The sequence below is a fragment of the Nansenia antarctica genome (genome assembly GCF_963989245.1).
Source record: "Nansenia antarctica genome assembly, chromosome: 10".
In the NCBI taxonomy this organism is placed as follows: Eukaryota; Metazoa; Chordata; class Actinopteri; order Argentiniformes; family Microstomatidae; genus Nansenia; species Nansenia antarctica.
This window is the reverse complement of record NC_137680.1, coordinates 10,447,340-10,467,587: the sequence shown is the minus strand read 5'-3', so window position 1 is coordinate 10,467,587 and position 20,248 is coordinate 10,447,340. Positions and strand designations below refer to the sequence as shown.

Sequence of the window (20,248 nt, the reverse complement as noted above, 5' to 3'; positions counted from 1 at the left end):
AAAGGCCCAGGTAGAGGATCAGGAGAGAGAATGGGGGCGGGAGAGAGTCCTCAGGGCCTATCAGCTCTCAGGTCACTTGAGGCAAGTATGTCATTAGTTTGGTGTTTTTACTGTGAGAGAGAGAGAGAGAGAGAGAGAGAGAGAGAGAGAGAGAGAGAGAGAGAGAGAGATAGAGAGAGAGGGGGGGGGGGAGTAGATGGAGAGCGATAGAAGAGGTTGGGAAAGAGGTAAATAGGGAGGGAGAGAAGAATAAGGAGAAAAAGACAACAAGAGAAGAAGATAGTATGAGAGAGGGATATCAAGTGAGGAAAAAAAAGATAAGAGAGCGAGAGGAAGACAGAATCAGTGGGCATTGGAAGGCTAAACATATACAGATGACCAGGATCATACAATCATGACCAAAATATGTCGAACAGTGAGAGAAGAAGAGGCAAACGGAAAAACGGATGAATGATGCATGATGATACAATTAGACAAAGGGGAGCTGGCTAGAGAAAAAAAAAGAGGAAGTCACTCCGAGAAGGGCATGTGTTATTTTTATTTTTTTTTGCTTAGCCATCATCTCCCTGTTTTGAAATGAGCCTTGTGGTATGCGCCACTTCATAAACAATTGTGCAAGTACAAAGGTTCACCAGTGTCAAATTATATTCATTGGTTTATTTGTTTTGCTATTCTCTCAACGTTAACTGTGAACTTGTGGGTGAGGCAAAGGGAATATTTATATACACACCAGATGTGATACACATGTATGATTGAATATACATAAACGTTTTTGTTCACTTCAAACAGTTAACATTCGTTTTTAAATTAATATAAAGAAGACTATCTTTGCATTGCAAGGTGAAAGCTGTGTTGTCTCAGTCCAGAAACTAGGTTACAGGTTGGGATATCTACACCCACACACACACACACACACACACACACACACACACACACACACACACACACACACACACACACACACACACACACACAGTTTCAGTTTGTCTGGTATTGACCAATACGCTCCTGCTTTTACCTCGTTACCTTGACCCCTGTGGCTCAGAAGAGGAGATTCAAACTGAGAGGAAGAGATGGAGAAAAAGATAGATCGACAGACAGAAAGAGAAAGCAAGGGGGGTATAGCGGGGTATGGGGTTGGAGAGGGAAGGCTCCTGGCATGGGGCGTAATTACACTTGTCTGATGCCAAGGGGGAGATGTGTGTGCGCGTGTGCGTGTGTGTGTGTGTATTTACTGTCTGTGTATGTCTTGTATCCGGCTCTTCAGACTGAGAGAGACAGTGGGCACGGAGATTGCATTGGTGAGTGAATAGGGGTATACCAGCTGTAGAGTAGAGGTATAGGGGTGAATCCGCTTGTTAAGTCGTGACGTGTTTCCGGGTCCAACGTTGGCTGAGGCGCTGTCTTCGAAATGTCGAAATAATAATAATAATTAATTATATTTATATAGCGCTTTTCCGAGGCTCAAATACCCTGACAATATGGAGAAAACGGGAAAGTGCTGTGTCCCTTGTTGTATGAATAGATCCGAGTCTAAAAAACGATTAAACTGTCATTCTACCACTGTAGTTCACAGGTACTCTGGTGCGGAGAATTTCTGGTTTGGACTCGGAAATGGCTAAACGTCACTTTTGACGTCAGACTTAACAACCGGATAGGGGTATACCAGGTGTAGAGTATGGGTATAGGGGTGTATAGGGGTATACCAGCTGTAGCTCAGAGCACGGCTCATAGGCTATTGATTTGGGTTGAGGGCATCATTATCATGTTTGGAGGGTCAGATCTAGGTTCAGGTGTGTGTGGGCGTGTGTTTGGGGGGAGGGGGTGGTATTGGGCTGAAGGGGGCATGAATACATTATCATTGCCAATTACTGGAGGTGAGAGAGGGGGGGGAGATGCACTGGAGGGATGGGGAGAATGAGAGAAGGGAGAGATTGAGGTGTGTGGCTATTTCAGGTTATTTACAGCATGGCTGTAGTTTGGGTAGCATGCATTGTTTGGGTTCTTTGTTTGTGTATTGGCTTTAAACCAGTTATGGTATCTGCCTGGGGCCTAGACATGATTTGGTTACATTATAGTGTAAAGTTTACATAATGTTTCATATCAACGTAGCGTTTGGCCTATCTTGTTTGTTTCCTTTTACATCCTTTACATATATATATATACTTATGGATTTTACATCTTGCCACCTTCTTGCTGTAAAAATATTTAAAATATATATATTTTTTAGAAAATAAAGATAAGCAGCACTGCACGGTCTAGCTTTTGGTCAGTTGGCTTGTGAGCACCCAACACCAAAATGTGACCCAGTCTGATCATGTGGTCCGCATGACAGCAACCAATCAACATGTTCAGACTTTTCTTTTGAAAGATGGAACTACGTTTCAACGTTGTTGAGAATCACCAAAAAAATACTGCAAGAAAATGGATTGGGTGAATAATCCCCACTGCTATCTAGTTAACTATAACACTACTTTACATTGTTAGCAGGCTCACAAAACAAGCTGTGCTAGTTGACTAGCGACGTGTCATTGATTTTAAACAATGCGTATATCTGTCTATCTGTCTATCTATCTATCTATCTATCTATCTCTCTATCTATCCATCTTACAGAGTAGATACAGTAGTGCTGCTGCCACAGACTGTAGGTTTAAGGGGATTATACAGTAAGGTCTGTGATGACGCCCCCTCCCTGTCTGTTGAGACTTTTCTCTTTGTTTGGTGGATCTATGAAACAGCCCTCCTCCCCCAATCTCCTCCCTCTCCTCTCGCCCCAATACACAGCTGCTACCCCCCTAATCTGGAAGTAGTGCATCTGGTAGTTTCAGTGCGGGAGATTAACAAGCAGTCTGGCATACTTACATGGGCACGCGCGAGCGAACACACACACACACACACACACACACACACACGCACACACACACACACACACAGTCTCACTGAAGCGTACACACAGAGAGACAGACTTCAATACATGTGCACACGCATAGACACTGACATTTACACATATCACACTTTTCAAATCCCTCTTGGTCCCAAGCATTACTAAAAGATATATGAACTGAGGTTACCACAGTTAACCCTCTCCCATGTTAACACAATGGGCTGATATGAAGCCATAATTATTGCCCCAGAGACCCAGAGATGGTTTGATAGGGGGTCATCATGACCTTGTCCTACATTATGATTGGTCCCTGTGGGCCCCTGTGAATTGGGGCAGGGGTGCTGTGTGGTTAGGTTGGGATGTGTGTGTGTGTGTGTGATACAATTTGTCATACAATACTGTATATCTGAGGCTCGATCTGTAAGAATTGTTTATCAATACACTGAGTGTATGAATATGCAATCAACTCGACAGTATTAATTTATATTAAATATTAATATTTGGCATCATTTGAGGTACCCACATAAAACATGTTTTACCCACACTTTTTTAATTTCAATACATATACAGCATGTTTAAAATCAGAATGTTCGATGAGCAACTTACAATCCACATGGTTTGCAACACTGCAGTCGCATTTCGCATTTACATAATGAAATAACTAAATAGTTGATAGTCGAAATAGTTTGATTTAGCCTGAATAGTTGGTTACATAATAGCTATCACAGCTCAATCGTCTACCCAAAAGTTCTTGGAAGTTCACCCAATATGTTTACACTCCTTCTGCAACGAGTCAGTGAACTTCTGTGTGTGAACATAACATTACAGATATAAGTATATTCTCTGCAGCATTCTCACTTAAATCGAGCAGCAGGGAGAATGGGTCCCGGTTTATCAAGAGAGGCTGAAGCCAATATGGTATATGGCCTGTCCCACTCAAGCGGCATGTATGATGTGGGTGTTGACCGGTGCGTGTCAAAGTACTCTGAGCTGGACTCTATAGCCAGGCTTCAGGACTACTCTGCTAGTGTACTGGCTCATGCAGGCAGTCATGCCACGGCCTATGTGAAGGAGCTAGGCTCTTCTTTAGCAGGCTTCTCTGTGCTCTATAAACATGCACAGGGTATCCGCGGTGTCTTGAAAAGTATTAAAAGTTGATAAATCAATTTTGGGAAAATCAAGACCCTTAATAAGTATTAAAAAGTCTTATCACGATTTTATGAGGTCTTGAATTGTGTAGGTATTTTTCTGAATTAGACTCTGTCCAAAGAGTTTGAGTCCTAAAAACTTTTAGTAAAAGTTTAGTAAAAGAATTTATTCGTTTTTATTAAAAAACAAAGATTAACCGGAAATTCTGTTGTATGATAGTGGGTCTAGTCTATTGCAAACTAAAACTGTTAAGTTAAAGGTGTCACTGATGTAAACGGTTACAGCTCGAAGTGGCGGTGAGGTCTGGAAAAATATTGACAAGGTCTTTAAAAAGTCTTAGAAAGGTATTGAAATTAACCTCAAGATTCCTGTATATACCCTGCATGCATTACTGTTCATAATTGCTTATGAAAGGTAAGGCTACTTCACTTGGAGTGACTTATTTTAGATGTTATACTGTATGTGCACATGAATTGTTTAGTTACATGTTTAGTTACAAACGTTGTCCAACCCTAACTTGTTGAACAGATGAACAGGCAACAGTGTGCCTCTCATTATGAGTTCTAAGTGGAAAGCATGTTAGCCAAGTCTGTGTCCTTAAAAACATTGGCTTTTATGGAGAACACACCCAAACAGTGTGTATTTTTAGCCCCTCGGTCCCTCTCATTTCTGTGGAAACTCTAGGTTGAAAATAGGAATGCCACCCCACCAAAGCATAACTCTCTGTTTGGCAACATTTAGCCAGCTTTGGTATTGAATGTGTTATCCTGGAAGGGACTTTGGAAATATGAAGTAAGGAATATGTATACTTTTATAATGGGAGTTCTGTTGGGGTTTGTGTTTGTGTGTGTGTGTTTGTGTGTGTGTGTGTGTGTGTGTGTGTGTGTGTGTGTGTGTGTCTGTGTTTGTGTCTGTGTGTCTGGCTGTCTGGCCTAGGCCTGCTGTTAGAACAAAGACAACCTTGTGACAGTTAGTTAGATTAGCACGCATGACAACCTACTGACTTCACAACTCCTCTGGCCCTCCAGTAGACATTTAATGTTTGTTGAGTGGGTTTAGCCACACACACACACACACACACACACACACACACACACACACACACACACACACACACACACACACACACACTGATGCTGGGTGAGGAAGTGAGCTCATAATTTTATGACCTGTTCGTGGTGTGGCCCTTTTCTATTCAATATAACTGATTATTGGTTATTTGGCCCGTTTTCAATAGTTTATCAATGGTAACAAGTTGTATGTTAACAGTTAAAATGGTTTGTGAACTTGACATCACCTTAGGTTGGGGGAGTTGAAATGGGTATGGGTTTGTAATGGAAATGATACATCTGTAGAGGAACAGCGTTACGTAATGTTGGAAGCTGGAAATGTAACTGAATGCCACAATAAAGTATATGAATAGGCTGAGATGCATTTCTCTTTGAGGAATATGTGATCAATAGTCAGGCTTCAGAGGGGCGGCTGTGGTGCAGGAGGTAGAGCTGCCGTCTAATGATCGCAAGGTTGGCAGATCGGCGGTTCAATCCCCAGCTGGTCACATGTCAAAGTGTCCTTGGGCAAGACACTGCACCCCAAATTGCTCCCAGTGAGCGGGCCAGCGCCTTGCATGGTAGCTTGCCGCCATTGGTGTGTGAATGGGTGAATGAGAAGCCGCTGTAAAGCGCTTTGGATAAAGGCGCTATAAGTGCACTCCATTTACCATTAGAGTGCGAACTATACAATGACAATCGAGGGGGTCAACTTTTTTCTCCAGGGCGTGAAGGGAACACAGTACAGCACAGACGCGTGCTTCAGTGAACTGACTTCATTAAAAGTTATCCCAACAGTTGAAAGTACTATGTACTCTGAAAGTACTATTTGCCTAAATATCTGGTATGATGGCATACATCTTTAAGTGCAGTCTCCTTTCTAAATCACCTCTTTACACACACACACACACACACACACACACTCCTGCCTCCGACATCCTCTCAACCTTTCATCTACATTAAAAGTGGACTTCCTGTCTAAAAAACATGTCACAGGAAGTGAAGTCTCTCTAACAATGAGTGAGGGTGAGGGGACGGAGAGGATGGGGGAGGGCCGGGGTGTTTGAAGCTTAGGCTTGAAGTTACAATAACACTTTGCTATGTTGTGATGCCTGCATGATATCATTGTGGACATGACAAGACCTGTCACAGTGTCACAGCTGGTTACTTTCCACTTGACATCTTAAATTGTCTATACTAGCTAGTGTGTGCACACATTTATGTCAACAGTTAACAAAGGTGCATATGGTCCCATTATTTCTTGACTCACACAAATGCATGCTCAACAACAGTGGCTATTACAGTGGTGTAGAAGAAGTTTTGCCTCTTGGAAATGGTGTGTGTGTGCGTGTGCGTGTGTCTGTGTGTGTGTGTCTGTGTCTGTGTGTGTGTGTGTGTGTGCGTGCGCGTGTGTCTGTGTCTGTGTGAGTGTGTGTGTGTGTGTGTGTGTGCGTGCGTGCGTGCGTGCGTGCGTGCGTGCGTGCGTGCGTGCGTGCGTGCGTGCGTGTGTGTGTGTGTGTGTGTGTGTTGACCACTGTGCTGACTGTTCTGTGTGTTTCTGTGTTGCAGCCTGCAATGTCACCATCCACAACCGCTGTCGAGACACACTGGCCAACTGTGCCAAGATGAAACAAAAGGTAAGAGAGGGGATAGGGGGAAGAGGGAGGGGGGGATAAGGGGAAGTCAGGAAGGGGGAAGAGATAAGAAAGAAAGAGTGGAGACTATATAGGGTTAGTGAACATGATTGACACCATTCAGAGTAGACTGAACTGTATTAAAGGGGCATCCCAGTGAAAACTCACATGTACAGTGCCCTGCGTAAGTAATGGGACAGTGAAGCATTTTTTCTTCTTTTGGCTCTACACTCCAAAAGTTTGGATTTGACTTCAAGCAACTACCATTGAGGCTGAAGTAGAGATTGTCAGCTTGTATTTGAAGTGTACATATAGGTTCCATATTGGTTTCACCATCCATTTCAGATTCCTCAGCCTAATAATGACTTCCTTGACTTTCATTGACACGTCTTTGGTCCTCATGTTGACAGACACCAATAGCAAACCTTACCAGAAACACCTGTCAAGCCAATTGTCCCATTACTTTTGGAAACATTAAAATAGGGGGACTATGCATGAAAGGTGTTGTAATTTCTGAATGGTGAAACCAACATGTACATAAACACCATGAAATAATAGCTGAGAATCTCTAATTCTTTTTTTTACTTATCCGAACCTTTGGCGTGTATAGCTAAAAGAATAAAATATGCTTTACTGTCCCATTACTTACACAGGGCACTGTATATATAGAATTGTATTGACATTTGGACCAAGGCAGATTAAATTAGCTTCACCAACCACCACCACAAGATATAAATAATCAATACTATTGATGTATGTCTTCAGCTTTATCTGAAAGTACTATACAAGGATCTGTCAGGAGTCTGAACTGGTCAGATTCTTTGGGGTCCGAGTGCAACCTGATGTCACATTGTCAGTCATTATCATCTGACAATAATGTGTTGATCTCAGTTTTCTAATCCTTGACTGACACAAAAACTAGGATTTTCTAATAATAATAATAATAATAATAATAATATATTTTTGTTGTAAAGCCCTTTTCACAATGCTCAAAGACACATGTCCATACAAAACTCTAAAAGAGCTATTAGCCCATCAACATGAATGCAATAGCTGTCCCTGCCTCAGTCAATTGAGAATCTATTGAATAAAGGATAGAATTACGCTGCTTTCAAAGTGTCCAGCTTCCTTCTTTGACTGCTTTTCAGTTGTGCCCAACAAGAATGTCTGCTTAATTAGGTCCTACTAAAAATATAAAATAGAATATCGAAGAAATCGAAGAAATAATATGAAATAATATGAAGAAGTTAACATCTTTTCTAAAAATTTGAAAAGTGAGTGAGAACTAGAGAGTGAGTGATGAAATGGGTCTGACTCGTTTGTTGTGTTGATTTCTGCTGCAGCAACAGAAGCTGGCCATGGTCAGGAACAGCTCAGCTCTGCAGAACGTGGCTCTGAGGACCAAAAGTGAGTTTTCTCTTTTCCTCAACAACTTCCATGTCGTTTCCTCTCCTCCTCCTCCTCTTCCCTCCTGCTTTCACAGGGCATGTGGATGTGTTGTAGTACTGCAGGGCCACCTGTTGGACACAGCAAGCCACTGCACTATGTATGTCCAATATTGATATGTATTTACCGGTATGCTGCAAGTTTAGCTAAGGAGGCCACTGCATACCTAAGTGTGCATAAACATAAGAATATCAGTTTTCCAGCATGGCTTGTATGCATCTATCTATAACTAAGTCAATGTTGTTGTAACAGTTTGAGTAAACACAGTGGGTAAAATTTGGGTCTTTATCTTATCAGGTATGACCTGTAAGTACATTCAATCTTGAGTTGAAATTCCAATGTTTGTCTCACCCACCCAACTCTCTCTCTCTCTCTCTCTCTCTCTCTCTCTCTCTCTCTCTCTCTCTCTCTCTCTCTCTCTCTCTCTCTCTCTCTCTCTCTCTCTCTCTCACACACACACACACGCTCTCTCTCTCCCTCTGTCTCTCTCTGTCTCTCTCTATCTATCTCTCTCTATCTCTCTCTCTTTCTGTTTTGCTGTCTGTTTGTCTGTCTGTCTGTCCATCCATGTATCTCTCTCTCATTCTCTCTCCAGCCCCTATGATGAAGGAGAGACCCAGCTCAGCCATCTATCCGTCCGACAGTCTCCGTCAGTCCCTCCTGGGTTCTCGGCGTGTCCGAACAGGCCTCTCCCTCTCCAAGAGTGTCTCCACCAATAACTTGGGGTGAGTGCATCACTGCAACCTCATTGGTCTTTCACACGGCCCATCTGACCAATAGGAGAAAAGAAAGATGTGGTTTGAGACAGATGTTTAAGCTGATTTAATCTTGTTTCCAGACACTTCTGGCCCAATATGTGTAGAAGGTCTGGTGGACCAATGCATCAAACTTGACCCAATGCGAACATCGGGGAGAACTCCTGACTCATAGCTATTAGCTTTACCTCCCATTTCTCATCCCACAGCACCTTCCCCTAGTGCTTTCACAACGGACCTTTCTGATTCGGAGCCATGCCTCGCAGTTGTGTGATTCACTAAAATCTAATATTAACAAATACTTTACTCAGTAAATTTGCTCCCATGAAGGCCAGTTGTTATGTGCTGTTCGCCAGTAGCATGGGGACGAGGTTTAAAGCTGATTAGCGAATAAGGTGGAGTTGAACTTTTCAACTTTACAGTCCATTTACCTATTTCTTTTTTTTTGTTGCATATACTCTACATTGGCTAGTGACGTTTTGTGTGTCCTCCACCATGTGTAGTCCAATTGTTAATTGTGAAGTGTGTGTGTGTGTGTGTGTGTACAGGAACCTGAATGATGACTCTCCATTGGGGCTGCGTAGAATCCTGTCTCAGTCCACTGACTCCCTCAACTTCAGAAACAGAGCTATGTCCATGGAGTCTCTCAACGACGAAGGTAAGACAGAGGGAGAGAGAGGGGGGAGGGGAGGCTGGGGTGGATAGAGAAAGTGAGGTTTTGGGACGCGATAAGGAGGATGAATAAGGAGGAATAACACGCTGTTTTGGTAAACATGATGGAAATCAGATAGGATTCAAAAGTGTCAAAGTGTATTTTTTAGACAAAAACATGAATGATCTAATGGACATACGTCCCTTATCCCTCCTTCCTCTCAGGGGAGGTGTACTACGCCGCCCTGCTGGAGGAGTTGGAGAGGGAGGGGAAGGACTTTGAGGCTGACTCCTGGAGCCGGGCGGTGGACTCCTCCTACCTTCAGACGCACCGCAAAGATGTCATCAAGAGACAGGACGTCATCTACGGTGAGAACGCACGCACACACACACACACACACACACAAACACACGTCCGTGTGCAGACACACACACACACACACACACACACACACACACACACACACAGACACACACTCACACACACACACACGAATACAGTATATGTCAGTAAACGTACAGCTCCCCATCATGCTGTGCTGAAAACAAATTTCACCGACCTCCGTTTTCTGTCAGCTAAAGGATCTTGTGTCTTGTCCGACCCCCTCAGAGCTGATCCAGACAGAGTTCCATCACGTGCGCACCCTGCGGATCATGGAGGGGGTGTTCCGCCAGGGCATGCTGGATGAGGTGCTCCTGGAGCCGGGCGTGGTGCACGCCGTCTTCCCCTTCCTGGACCAGCTGCTGGCGATGCACACACGCTTCCTCTCCCAACTGATGTCCCGACGCACACACAGCCTGGCCCAGGGCAGCACCACCAACTTCACCATCCACCAGCTGGGGGACCTGCTCACCCAACAGGTAACACTGGAGAGAATACTGGACACATATACACACACACACACACACACACACACACACACACACACACACGCACACTCAACTACACACACTGATGTCTGTTGTGTGTGTTCAGTTTTCAGGCCAGTGTGCAGATGAGATGAGGAAGGCCTACGCTGAGTTCTGCAGCCGCCACCCCAAAGCTGTCAAACTGTACAAGGAGCTACTGGCCCGAGACAAGAGGTTCCAACACTTCATACGGGTAAGAGAAGAGGGGGGGCGCTAGAGGGCGCGAGAGAGCGCGAGAGAGCACGAGTGAAGGAGATAAATAGAGAGGGAGGGAGAGGGGAAGGGAGATTGATAAGATGATGAAGGGTACTCAATTGGGAGAGAGAATTCAGGGAGGAAGCAAGGGTGGGTGAGAGAGAGAGAGAGACAGAGAGACCAGATGAAGCAGGTAGAGTGAGAGAGGGAAGAGAGAGATACAGAAAAGGGGAAAGAAGAAGGCACAAGAAAAGGGTTGCGTGTGTGTATGTCAGGAGGTGGCATTGAGGGCTTTCCCATGCCTTGGGAGGAGTGGTGGAAAGAGAACATTGAATGTAGAGGGCATCTTGAGTTTAGTCCTGAACTCCTGAAACAAATATCCCATTGTAGGTATTCCTAGGCAATAAAGAGGTCTCACACCCATTAATAGGAGTATTTCTGCTTCCTTCCATCACAGTAGTCACAAGGATGTGCTTTTCATCAGCCCCTAGCTTTGGGACAGAATCGGGCCCTTGTGACTGTGGAACCGTATTATTGTTTGGTGGCCGTCTTTAATATTTAATCATGCACATTCCTGCAATGAAAAATGAAATATCATCATCAATGTCATCCATCCCATATTCCAGAGAGTGAGCCGGGGCCCCCTGCTGCGTCGCCATGGCGTCCAGGAGTGCATCCTGTTGGTGACCCAGCGCATCACCAAATACCCAGTCCTCATCCAGCGTATCCTAGACAACACCAAGGGTAAGAGAGCTTACTACACATTTTTATCCAGAAATGAAGTACAATGGAACAAAAACATGGGACAATAAAAGTATTCCAGCCATGGAAGTTCAAGCCACTCTTTTCTCTCCTCTCCACCAGGGAGTGAAGAAGAGGCCCAGTCCCTGGCCAACTCTCTGGCACTGCTCCGGGAGATGCTGAGCTCGGTGGACAGTCAGGTGGCAGAGCTGGAGAGGACCCAGAGGCTCCAGGAGATCAGGGCCAGGCTGGACCCGCGGGCCCAGGCCGAGGTCAGGGGAGGGGGGGTGTTCCGGGGTGGGGAGCTTCTCCGGAGGACACTCCTCCACGAGGGAACTCTGCTGTGGAAGACACAAGGGTCCAGGCTCAAAGGTAAGAGAGGGCTGTGTGTGTGTGTGTGTGTGTGTGTGTGTGTGTGTGTGTGTGTGTGTGTGTGTGTGTGTATGCGTGCGTACATATGTGCAGGGTGTGTGCGTGTGTGTGTGTGTGTGGTATGTTTGACTGTGCGTGTGCGTGTGCGTGTGCGTGTGTGGGTCTAATATGTTTGACCGTGTGTGTAGACGTGCAGGTGCTGCTGATGACAGATATCCTGGTGTTCATGCAAGAGAAGGACCAGAAGTATATCTTCCCCTGTCTGGTTAGTTTACTAGCCTTGCCTCTCCTCTCCTCTCCCCTCTTCAACATATATTGAACAAAACATTTGGAAACACTTTCTAAAACCTTTTTAATTTCAACAACTTTCATCTGTAAATCATTTTCAAATGTTTGTGAATGTACTTACTAATAATTCACAAAGCATTCAATAGCGTTCATAACTGTGATCATTTGTAAATAGTGAGTCTGTTATTTATGAATGGTTTATAAATGGCTTATAAGTAAAAGTTCATCTCTTTGAATACAAATATGTTACAAAAAATGAAATAGATTAAAGTTGTTCTAAAGTATGAAGTAATGTCTCTCCGTTTCAGGACAAGCCTGCGGTGTTGTCTCTGAAGGGCCTGATTGTCAGGGACATAGCCAATCAGGAGCGGGGGATGTTCCTCCTCAGTAGCTCCACACCTCCTGAGATGTACGAGCTGCACGCCCCCTCCAAAGATGACAGGAACAAGTGGATGAAACTCATACAGCACACCGTCAGCAGGTCAGACAAGACACACACAAGCACACACACACACACACACACACACACACACACACACACTACTATCCTAACCAGTAGCTACTATGTCCTAGCCTCTAGTCATGACCCAGCTCTCTCTCTCTCTCTCTCTCTCTCTCTCTCTCTCTCTCTCTCTCTCTCTCTCTCTCTCTCTCTCTCTCTCTCTCTCTCTCTCTCTCTCTCTCTCTCTCCAGCTGTCCATCCAGAGAGGAATTCCCCCTGATTGAGACAGAAGACAAGGCCTTACTGCGCAGGCTCAGAGGTAGGCTGCAACACCTAATGTCTTCTCCTCCATCCCTCTTTCCTCACTGATTCTCTCTGATTCTCTCCCTCTAGAGCAGTGGTTCTCAAACCTCTCCTCGGGGACCACCAGCCGTTCATATCATAATTGCTTTGTACTTGATTAGTTGAATCAGGTGTGCTGGTGGTGGAACAGATCAAATATGTGGAACGGCTGGGGCGCCCCGAGGAGAGGTTTGAGAACCACTGCTCTAGTGGCATTGCTCCATCTCTCTCCTGCTTTTTCTCTTTACCCATTCAATACACTCCCTAACCCTATCTTGATGGCAAAGCTGTAATACAGGAATACAGTATATTAAATCAAGGTATCATATATATGAAAAGACGAATAAGAAAAAGAAAAGAAAAATATGACTAAAAGACTAAGATATGAAAAGATACGAGTTACATTTACTTAAATGACAACAATTGCACATGAATGTCATTATTTCCAGCAATGCGTGCCTGTAAGGGGACTATTACTGTACATGTGTGTGGTTGTTACGATTTTGTGTCTACTTATTGCTTTGGCAATGTAAACAAATGTTTATGGGCGTTTGCAGTTGCCATTAAATGTAGGCTATTTATCAGTTATAATTAGAAGAATTGACACAAAAGTCTTGTCTCTTGTATTGTTATTTACAAAGTGTATTTTAATATGAATAATCTGACACCTTTTCACTTAATTCAACATCATGTGCACCATTTTTCATGCCAATGAAGACTGTTGAATTGGTGAGAATAACTAAGTGTCTCTCCCTCTCCTAGCGGACATCCAGCAGAATAACTAAGTGTCTCTCCCTCTCCTAGCGGACATCCAGCAGAAGGACAGTGAGGTGTTGGAGCTGCTACAGGAGAGGGTAACCCTGTTCTCTGACCTGGCCGAGGTCACAGGCGGCAGCGGGGGTCAGGAGGTCACGGCACCCACCAACTCCAGGAACATGTTCCGAGCAGACACGCCCCACGCGCCCCAGGCTGAACGCCTGCTCACAGACTCCATCTCAGAGGGTGAGTCTTACCATAGAGAAGCCTACGGTCACTTGAGTCTTACCATAGAGAAGCCTACGGTCACTTGTGTGACCAGGCCAAACCCTACTTTACAGATGCCATCCGTTAGGGTTGGATCATGTACATTTACTCAGTTTCTTTCTCAGAGGGTAAGGAGATGTAGCAATGTGCCCCTAAAGACTGCTTTAGATTGCTGGTTAGGTTGCTGGTCAGTTTCTATTTCAGTGAGTGCCCAGGCCTAACACCTAATGACCGATACCATGTTTGTTGGTAAGAGATTGTAGAAACCCTCCAAACCAAGGAGATCTAAGATCTGCAACATTGTTACCCCTTGCTGCTGTCTTGGACCAGGTCTCTCTTGAAAAAGATATGTTATTTCAGTGAGACTAACCTGGATAAATAAATCTAGACGTATGGGGTAGGGTTAGCTTGTCCTAGAGCCATGCCAGAGGGTACGATAATGTCTCTTCTAAAGCAGCAAGTGTGAAAGGACAGCTAACATGGGGCTTAGCCCCGCAGAGAGAGAGCTCCAGTAAGAGCTCTTCAGGGACTCTCTAATGGCACTTCTCCATTGACCAGACCGGGACGGTACAGGACGGCACGCATTTGTATCTTACCCGCACCGTATTTTCAGAAACACTTCTCCATTATACACAACAGACCTGGAGCGAGTCGGGACAGTCCCCACGTCTGTTCACTAGCTACATTACGTTGCATAGATACCTTCACTGCGGGGTTCGACAGAAACATCATAATATAATTGCTAAACAAGTTGTAAAAAGATTTGGGGGGCCAATATCTTTAGCAGTTGGTAAAAGAACAGGATTAAAATAAATATATATGAGCAATAACATATTGTGGGCTTGCTACAGCAAGCACAATAAAACAAATTGTTCCGTCTGAAGCAACAATACTGGGAACATTCGTGACTAGGCTACAGGCAGTCAAACACTAGGCGAACGTGTGTGTAAGACACAAATAAACTTGGGTTTCATGCATTTCAAGTGGCATCTTTGTAATCATGACGACGTAGTCATGTCTAAGAATGTATTTCACCATGTAAATGACCAATGTAGTGAAAATACCACCGCTCATCCGTGATCAGACTTAGCTGGGGTGCTGCAGCTGAAGAGTATCAAATAGAGTGCAAAAAATCTGCATTTGCACACTCAAATCTGTGCAAAAAACGATGTTTATTGCGAGCTTTCGGTCTCAAGGCTCTCGGACCATTGTAAACAACATCTGTACGATGCGTCACTTATCAATCAAACCGATCAACGGTCTGCAGCGTCACATCGTAGCCTGGATAGTACCTTTAGCTCCGAGTCAGGAAGGGTAGCTAAAATCAGTATGGGTACTGCGGCCCGGTACGGCCCAGTTGGCAGTGGAGAAAGCAAAACAAACCGGGCGCACAAGTTCTGGTACGGTACGGGACAGTAGTGGAGAAGCGCCACAAGAGTCAACCTGACCTAAGGATGACCAGGGTATACTGTCCTCTACTAGCCCCTACAGAAGATTGTGTTGCACTTTGCATTGAGAAGGGCAGTTTTGCCTGTCATCTATTACTGAATATTTCTCTGAGTGGTGACAGACTAAATAATAGGCCAAATATCACATAGATCCATTCAGCTGTTTTCATTAAAACAGATTGTGTGAAATACTGTACTGCATGGTATTTTTTCATATACCCTTTGTCTTCTGTGTTTAATGTGTGCCCTCTCTCTCTCTTTCTCGCTTTCTTTCCCTGAATTAGTTGACAGGCTGAGTGAGTTGCTGCTGGGTTCGAACATTGAGCTCCCCTGCAGTACCAACGGTGACCAGAACCACCCAGTGGCACCAGTGAGCAGTGAGTGGTTTATTTTGTTCCTTCTTTTTTTTCTTTTGCTGCATGAGTGAGAAAAAATGGCGTTGCTTATTTTTTGGGTTTATTTCGTTCTCTTGTGGACCAGAGCGACAGTTGGATTAATCTGTGTCAATAAAACAAAAGTAGCTCTGACTTAAAAGTTGTTTAAGAATCTCTATTGATGCTGTTAAGACAAAAATGCAGTGTTTAAATGCAGTGTTCTTTGACTTTGGTCTATTGCATGAGAAATAATGATGAGAATATTGACCGTCCAAACATTCTGTATCCCTCCAAAACTATATTCTGACAACGTTTTCTCCTTTTTGTGTGTGTGTATCTATCCCCCAATCCTATCTACACAGATGGCGATTCCATATCCGTCAATGGAACACATGAAGTCAATGGTAGTCCAGCCCCCAAGGTGAGGATGGAGAGGCAATGCCAAATAGTTGGTTAGACAGTAGAGTTGCAAAATAGTTGTATTATTATCAGTGAAGTGCATAAGAGAAGTAAAACTGTTGCTTTTGTTAATTCAATGCAATACATATTTATTCTCCACCCCTTTAGGACCGAAATGGTAACCAACTACAAGACAGACCCCTGAACGAGGTATGACTAGTGAAGTTTCTCACAACTTAAAGGTACACTCAGCGATATGACATTACCACGGGACATTGGATGCAAGCAAGACATTTCACTTGCTATTGATTTCTTCAGTGTACAAGGACGAAGGCCCCCCCCTATTGTAAATGGACTGACTTATATAACGCCTTATTCCAAAGTGCTTTATAACGGCCTCTAACTCACCCATTCACACACACATTCACACACCAATGGGTGCAAGCTACCATGCAAGGCGCCGGCCCGCTAATTGGGAGCAGTTTGGGGTTCAGTGTCTTGCCCAAGGACACCTCGACATGTGACCAGCCAGGGTTCGAACCACCGATCTGCTGATTATTAGACGCCGGCTCTACCTCCTGGGCCACAGCCGCCCCCTCATATTGCTGAGTCTACCTTTAAAGATGTCAGATTATAAACTTGACTTGATGACGAGATGATTATATTGATTGTGTTTCTGTTTCAGGAGGTGTGTCAGAGGCTGGTCAACCTCAGTGCTCAGCTCCACGCACTACAGGTCAGGCTACAGGACATACAGAGTGATATATAACACATTTGTCCGTTTCATCTTTTCACTTTGTCTTTTTCAATTGTGGTTACAGCTTCTCTCTCTCCTTCTTTCCTTCTCTCTCTCTCTCTCTCTCTCTCTCTCTCTCTCTCTCTCTCTCTCTCTCTCTCTCTCTCACTCAGGCCGCCGTTATTCGCCAGGACTCAGTCCTCGAGCTGTGCCTCGCCTCTCCGTTCACCCCCACTCACCCGAACCCCGCCCCCAGGCTCTGCCGCTCCATGTCACGTGACACGGGCCTCGACACCGGCCCGGGGGTGGCCATTTTGGCAGAACTGGCTTTGCTGCAGAAGCAGCACAGTCTGTTGCAGGAGGAGGTGGGGAGGCTACGCCCCCTGGAGGCCAAGATGAAGGACAGCGAGAGGGCCAGGACCCAGCTAGAGCAGCAGCTGAAAGAGGCACAGCAGAGCAGGAGGGGCAGGAGAGGCAGGAGAGGCAAAGGAGGGAGTAACGGAGACAAAGTCGACGTCGTAGTCGTCTCAGAGCAGGTGAGTTGACGTCACTAGGACAAATTGTGCAGTCTGAGAAAAAAGGGTTCCAAAATGGTTCTTCGGCCGTCCCCGTCGGGGGAGCCTTTTGAAGAACCCATTTAGAAGCTTCTGTGGACAGGGTTCTACATGGAACCCAACATGGTTCTTCAGGGGGTTTTCCCACAGCTGAAGAACTCTGTATGGTTCTAGGTAGCAGCTTAATGTGTGTGTAATAAAGTGGTGCTTTCGCTCTGGTCCCCACCTGAAGTGCCTGCTTACCTTGAGTGTAACTGTGCTGATGATGTCATCATAAACAAGAAAATGAGTAGACATAAGACTTTAGACCTTTGAACGTAGATTAATGTACACTATAGTTGACCTGAAGGTGACAGGAGAGGCTGGGGAAGGTAGACATCGGAGGATGGGCTCATTGTAATGCATAGAATGGAATAGCCTCACCTGGTAGGTGAGGTTCCACAAGAGGTTCCACAGGATATGACAGTTCTCTCACTCACTCCATCAGGCTCCGCCCAAAAGAAGAGGGAGTGGTGACGGAGAGCCGGGCCCTGTCGCCCCATTGGCCTGTCAAGAACCAGTGGACCAACTGGACGGCGTACAGGAAGGCAGCGAGGAAGAGGAGGAAATGTCAGAGGAAGAGACAGAAGTCGTAAAGATTTCGCCGCGCTCTGACAGTCCAAGAGGTGAGACTGTCCACAACATGATTTAGACACAAACACAACTTGTACAGGTACATATTGTATAATGGGGTCAAATGAACATTCTCGTTGGCACCAACACCTCTTTTTGAGCTGAAGATCACACCTCAAACTTATTTTCAACCATCAAACCCCTGTTTATTACAATATTCAGAGATAAAGTATACTTGAGTGACGAGTATGAGTCACCGATTAGGTTGTTATCAGTGAGTTAGAGAGGTTGGTAATGCAAATTCCGTAACTAACTGCAACACACCTAGAAATAGTTTAAGAGGAATGTTCATTGGGAGCCACACACACACACTCCCTCTCGGTTTATGACCTTTTGCCCCTGCCATATCTCAGAATCAGAATCACTTTTATTACGTCTCAATGTACAAGTCTTTTATTACGTCTCAAAGTCCACAAGAGTACAATTATTTGGCTATGGTTCCTCAACATTGGCATTGTTGCATCAAGATACAAAATCACAATAATGAGTAAAGTAAATAAGTGAAATAAGAATACTACAGTAGTGGCTTCTATAGTGCAAAAGAGCTGTGCAAAATACAATTAGATGAAATGCAATATAATACATTGTTCCTCTGCATGTCATATCTCTCTGCCACAGGATTGTCAGTTCAGCTATTTGCAGAAAGGGTGGGAAACATATCCCGTTCCTCCCTCCCTCCCTCTCCCTCTATCCCATATTTCTTTTACACTGGCTGCCTTCACAGCCACAAATGCTTGTCTGGCCTTGTTCACCCTTCTTCAGCCTTCTGACTGAACAATAATTTGATGACTATCTAGACTAGAGCATTTGTAGTCCTCATACAGCTACAGCCTCTAAACGTTCTTGCTCACACTGTTTCTAACCCCCCCCCACCCCTCCTCCCCCAACTTCCTGTTTAATTAATGAGTGGTGGATAACCATTCTGACAATATTGACCACCCTCAGTCTGACATTTTTACCCCAGTCAGTGTCTTGGAACGTAGAGTATATCCTTCAGTCCTGTCAGAAAGCCTCTATTGACATGACAAAGCTCATCCTGTTTGATCGACCCACTAATGAGACATGAATACAACATTAACAAGATGTTAAATCATGACTAACCTGCTGTGACCTCCCCAGATCTCCAAGACATCCCGGAGGAGAGCGAGTGTGGGCCTGAGGCACGGGAATCTGAAGCCGATTCCCAGACTTCTCCCTGTTAATGACAACCCAGGCCTTTTAAGACCATAAACTGGACATGCAACCAGAAAAAAACAAACGTGAGGACTGGACCAACCTAGTTTCAACTTTCAACCAACAAGACTTTAATTGAACTTATCTTCAGTGATTTCATCTGTTCTTTTTTGCTTTGGCATAGAAAAATGACCCAGGAAGCGTATTATATCTTCTAATGTTGTGATATAAATGTGTTCTGAGTGTTGTATGATGGTTTTTTATATGTTTTTCAAATGTTATGTTGAAGGCTTCAACCAGGAGATTGATCCTCTTATCACCATTTGAAAAAAAACAAAGACAACATTGTAAAAGAGAGACTGGGGACAAGATTCATAGCAACAAAGGTATTCCATGGACTTAGATCTAGGTATCCACTGATACCAGTAGGAACTATGATATTACTATATACTGTAACTGTCTGTCATTATTTTAACTGTCTCCTCTGAGACCTGGCTTGTCTGTGGTGGGTCTGACTGACTGAAACTAAACTCCAGACCATTGAAGGACCATAGAGGAGGGGGCGGGGGTCAGGAAAGGGGGGGGTGTATATATATACTGTATATAATTGTTTAAACGTTCCGCGGGTATTAATCAACTCTTACCCCTCACCCCACTCCCTCTTGAACGTAAACACTTGAAACACTTAAACTTGCTTTTTAAAAAAAAAATCCAAATTGTTTCTTTTTTCTGGAAAAGTAAGGGTATTTGGCCGTAAGGCATTTTATAAGGTGAAAGGCGGTTTACAATTAACTGTTTTTTGAAGGATACACACACAAGGACCACATTGAACCAAAGTTATAATTTACAAACACCATTGTTGATTTACTGTATGAATTACTCAATGATTTGGAATGACTGACTGATGTACTTAAATGTTTCTGGGGTATTATGACCTCTAATCTAATGTTAAGTCACAAGTTTCTTAAAGTAACTACTAATGTAATCAGAGTAAATATGGTGTGCACTTAAT

General features: G+C 44.3%; 1 protein-coding gene across 1 annotated transcript in view; it reads left to right on the top strand.

The window, feature by feature from the left end:
- Positions 1 to 19,779, top strand: part of arhgef2b (rho/rac guanine nucleotide exchange factor (GEF) 2b) — a gene marked incomplete at its 5' end in the record, with an annotated part of 57,815 nt that extends 38,036 nt beyond the window's left edge. Inside the window, 20 exons of the mRNA XM_080540946.1 lie at positions 6,652 to 6,719; positions 8,060 to 8,123; positions 8,758 to 8,887; positions 9,466 to 9,575; positions 9,794 to 9,937; positions 10,179 to 10,429; positions 10,545 to 10,670; positions 11,299 to 11,416; positions 11,537 to 11,785; positions 11,974 to 12,050; positions 12,382 to 12,554; positions 12,767 to 12,834; positions 13,662 to 13,859; positions 15,613 to 15,705; positions 16,065 to 16,123; positions 16,270 to 16,311; positions 16,787 to 16,837; positions 17,011 to 17,373; positions 17,879 to 18,056; positions 19,183 to 19,779. Coding sequence (XP_080397072.1) covers positions 6,652 to 6,719; positions 8,060 to 8,123; positions 8,758 to 8,887; positions 9,466 to 9,575; positions 9,794 to 9,937; positions 10,179 to 10,429; positions 10,545 to 10,670; positions 11,299 to 11,416; positions 11,537 to 11,785; positions 11,974 to 12,050; positions 12,382 to 12,554; positions 12,767 to 12,834; positions 13,662 to 13,859; positions 15,613 to 15,705; positions 16,065 to 16,123; positions 16,270 to 16,311; positions 16,787 to 16,837; positions 17,011 to 17,373; positions 17,879 to 18,056; positions 19,183 to 19,265 — 2,645 coding nt within the window. The 3' untranslated portion in view covers positions 19,266 to 19,779. The remainder of the gene's footprint in view (positions 1 to 6,651; positions 6,720 to 8,059; positions 8,124 to 8,757; positions 8,888 to 9,465; positions 9,576 to 9,793; positions 9,938 to 10,178; positions 10,430 to 10,544; positions 10,671 to 11,298; positions 11,417 to 11,536; positions 11,786 to 11,973; positions 12,051 to 12,381; positions 12,555 to 12,766; positions 12,835 to 13,661; positions 13,860 to 15,612; positions 15,706 to 16,064; positions 16,124 to 16,269; positions 16,312 to 16,786; positions 16,838 to 17,010; positions 17,374 to 17,878; positions 18,057 to 19,182) is intronic.
- Between the last annotated feature and the right edge of the window lie 469 nt (positions 19,780 to 20,248).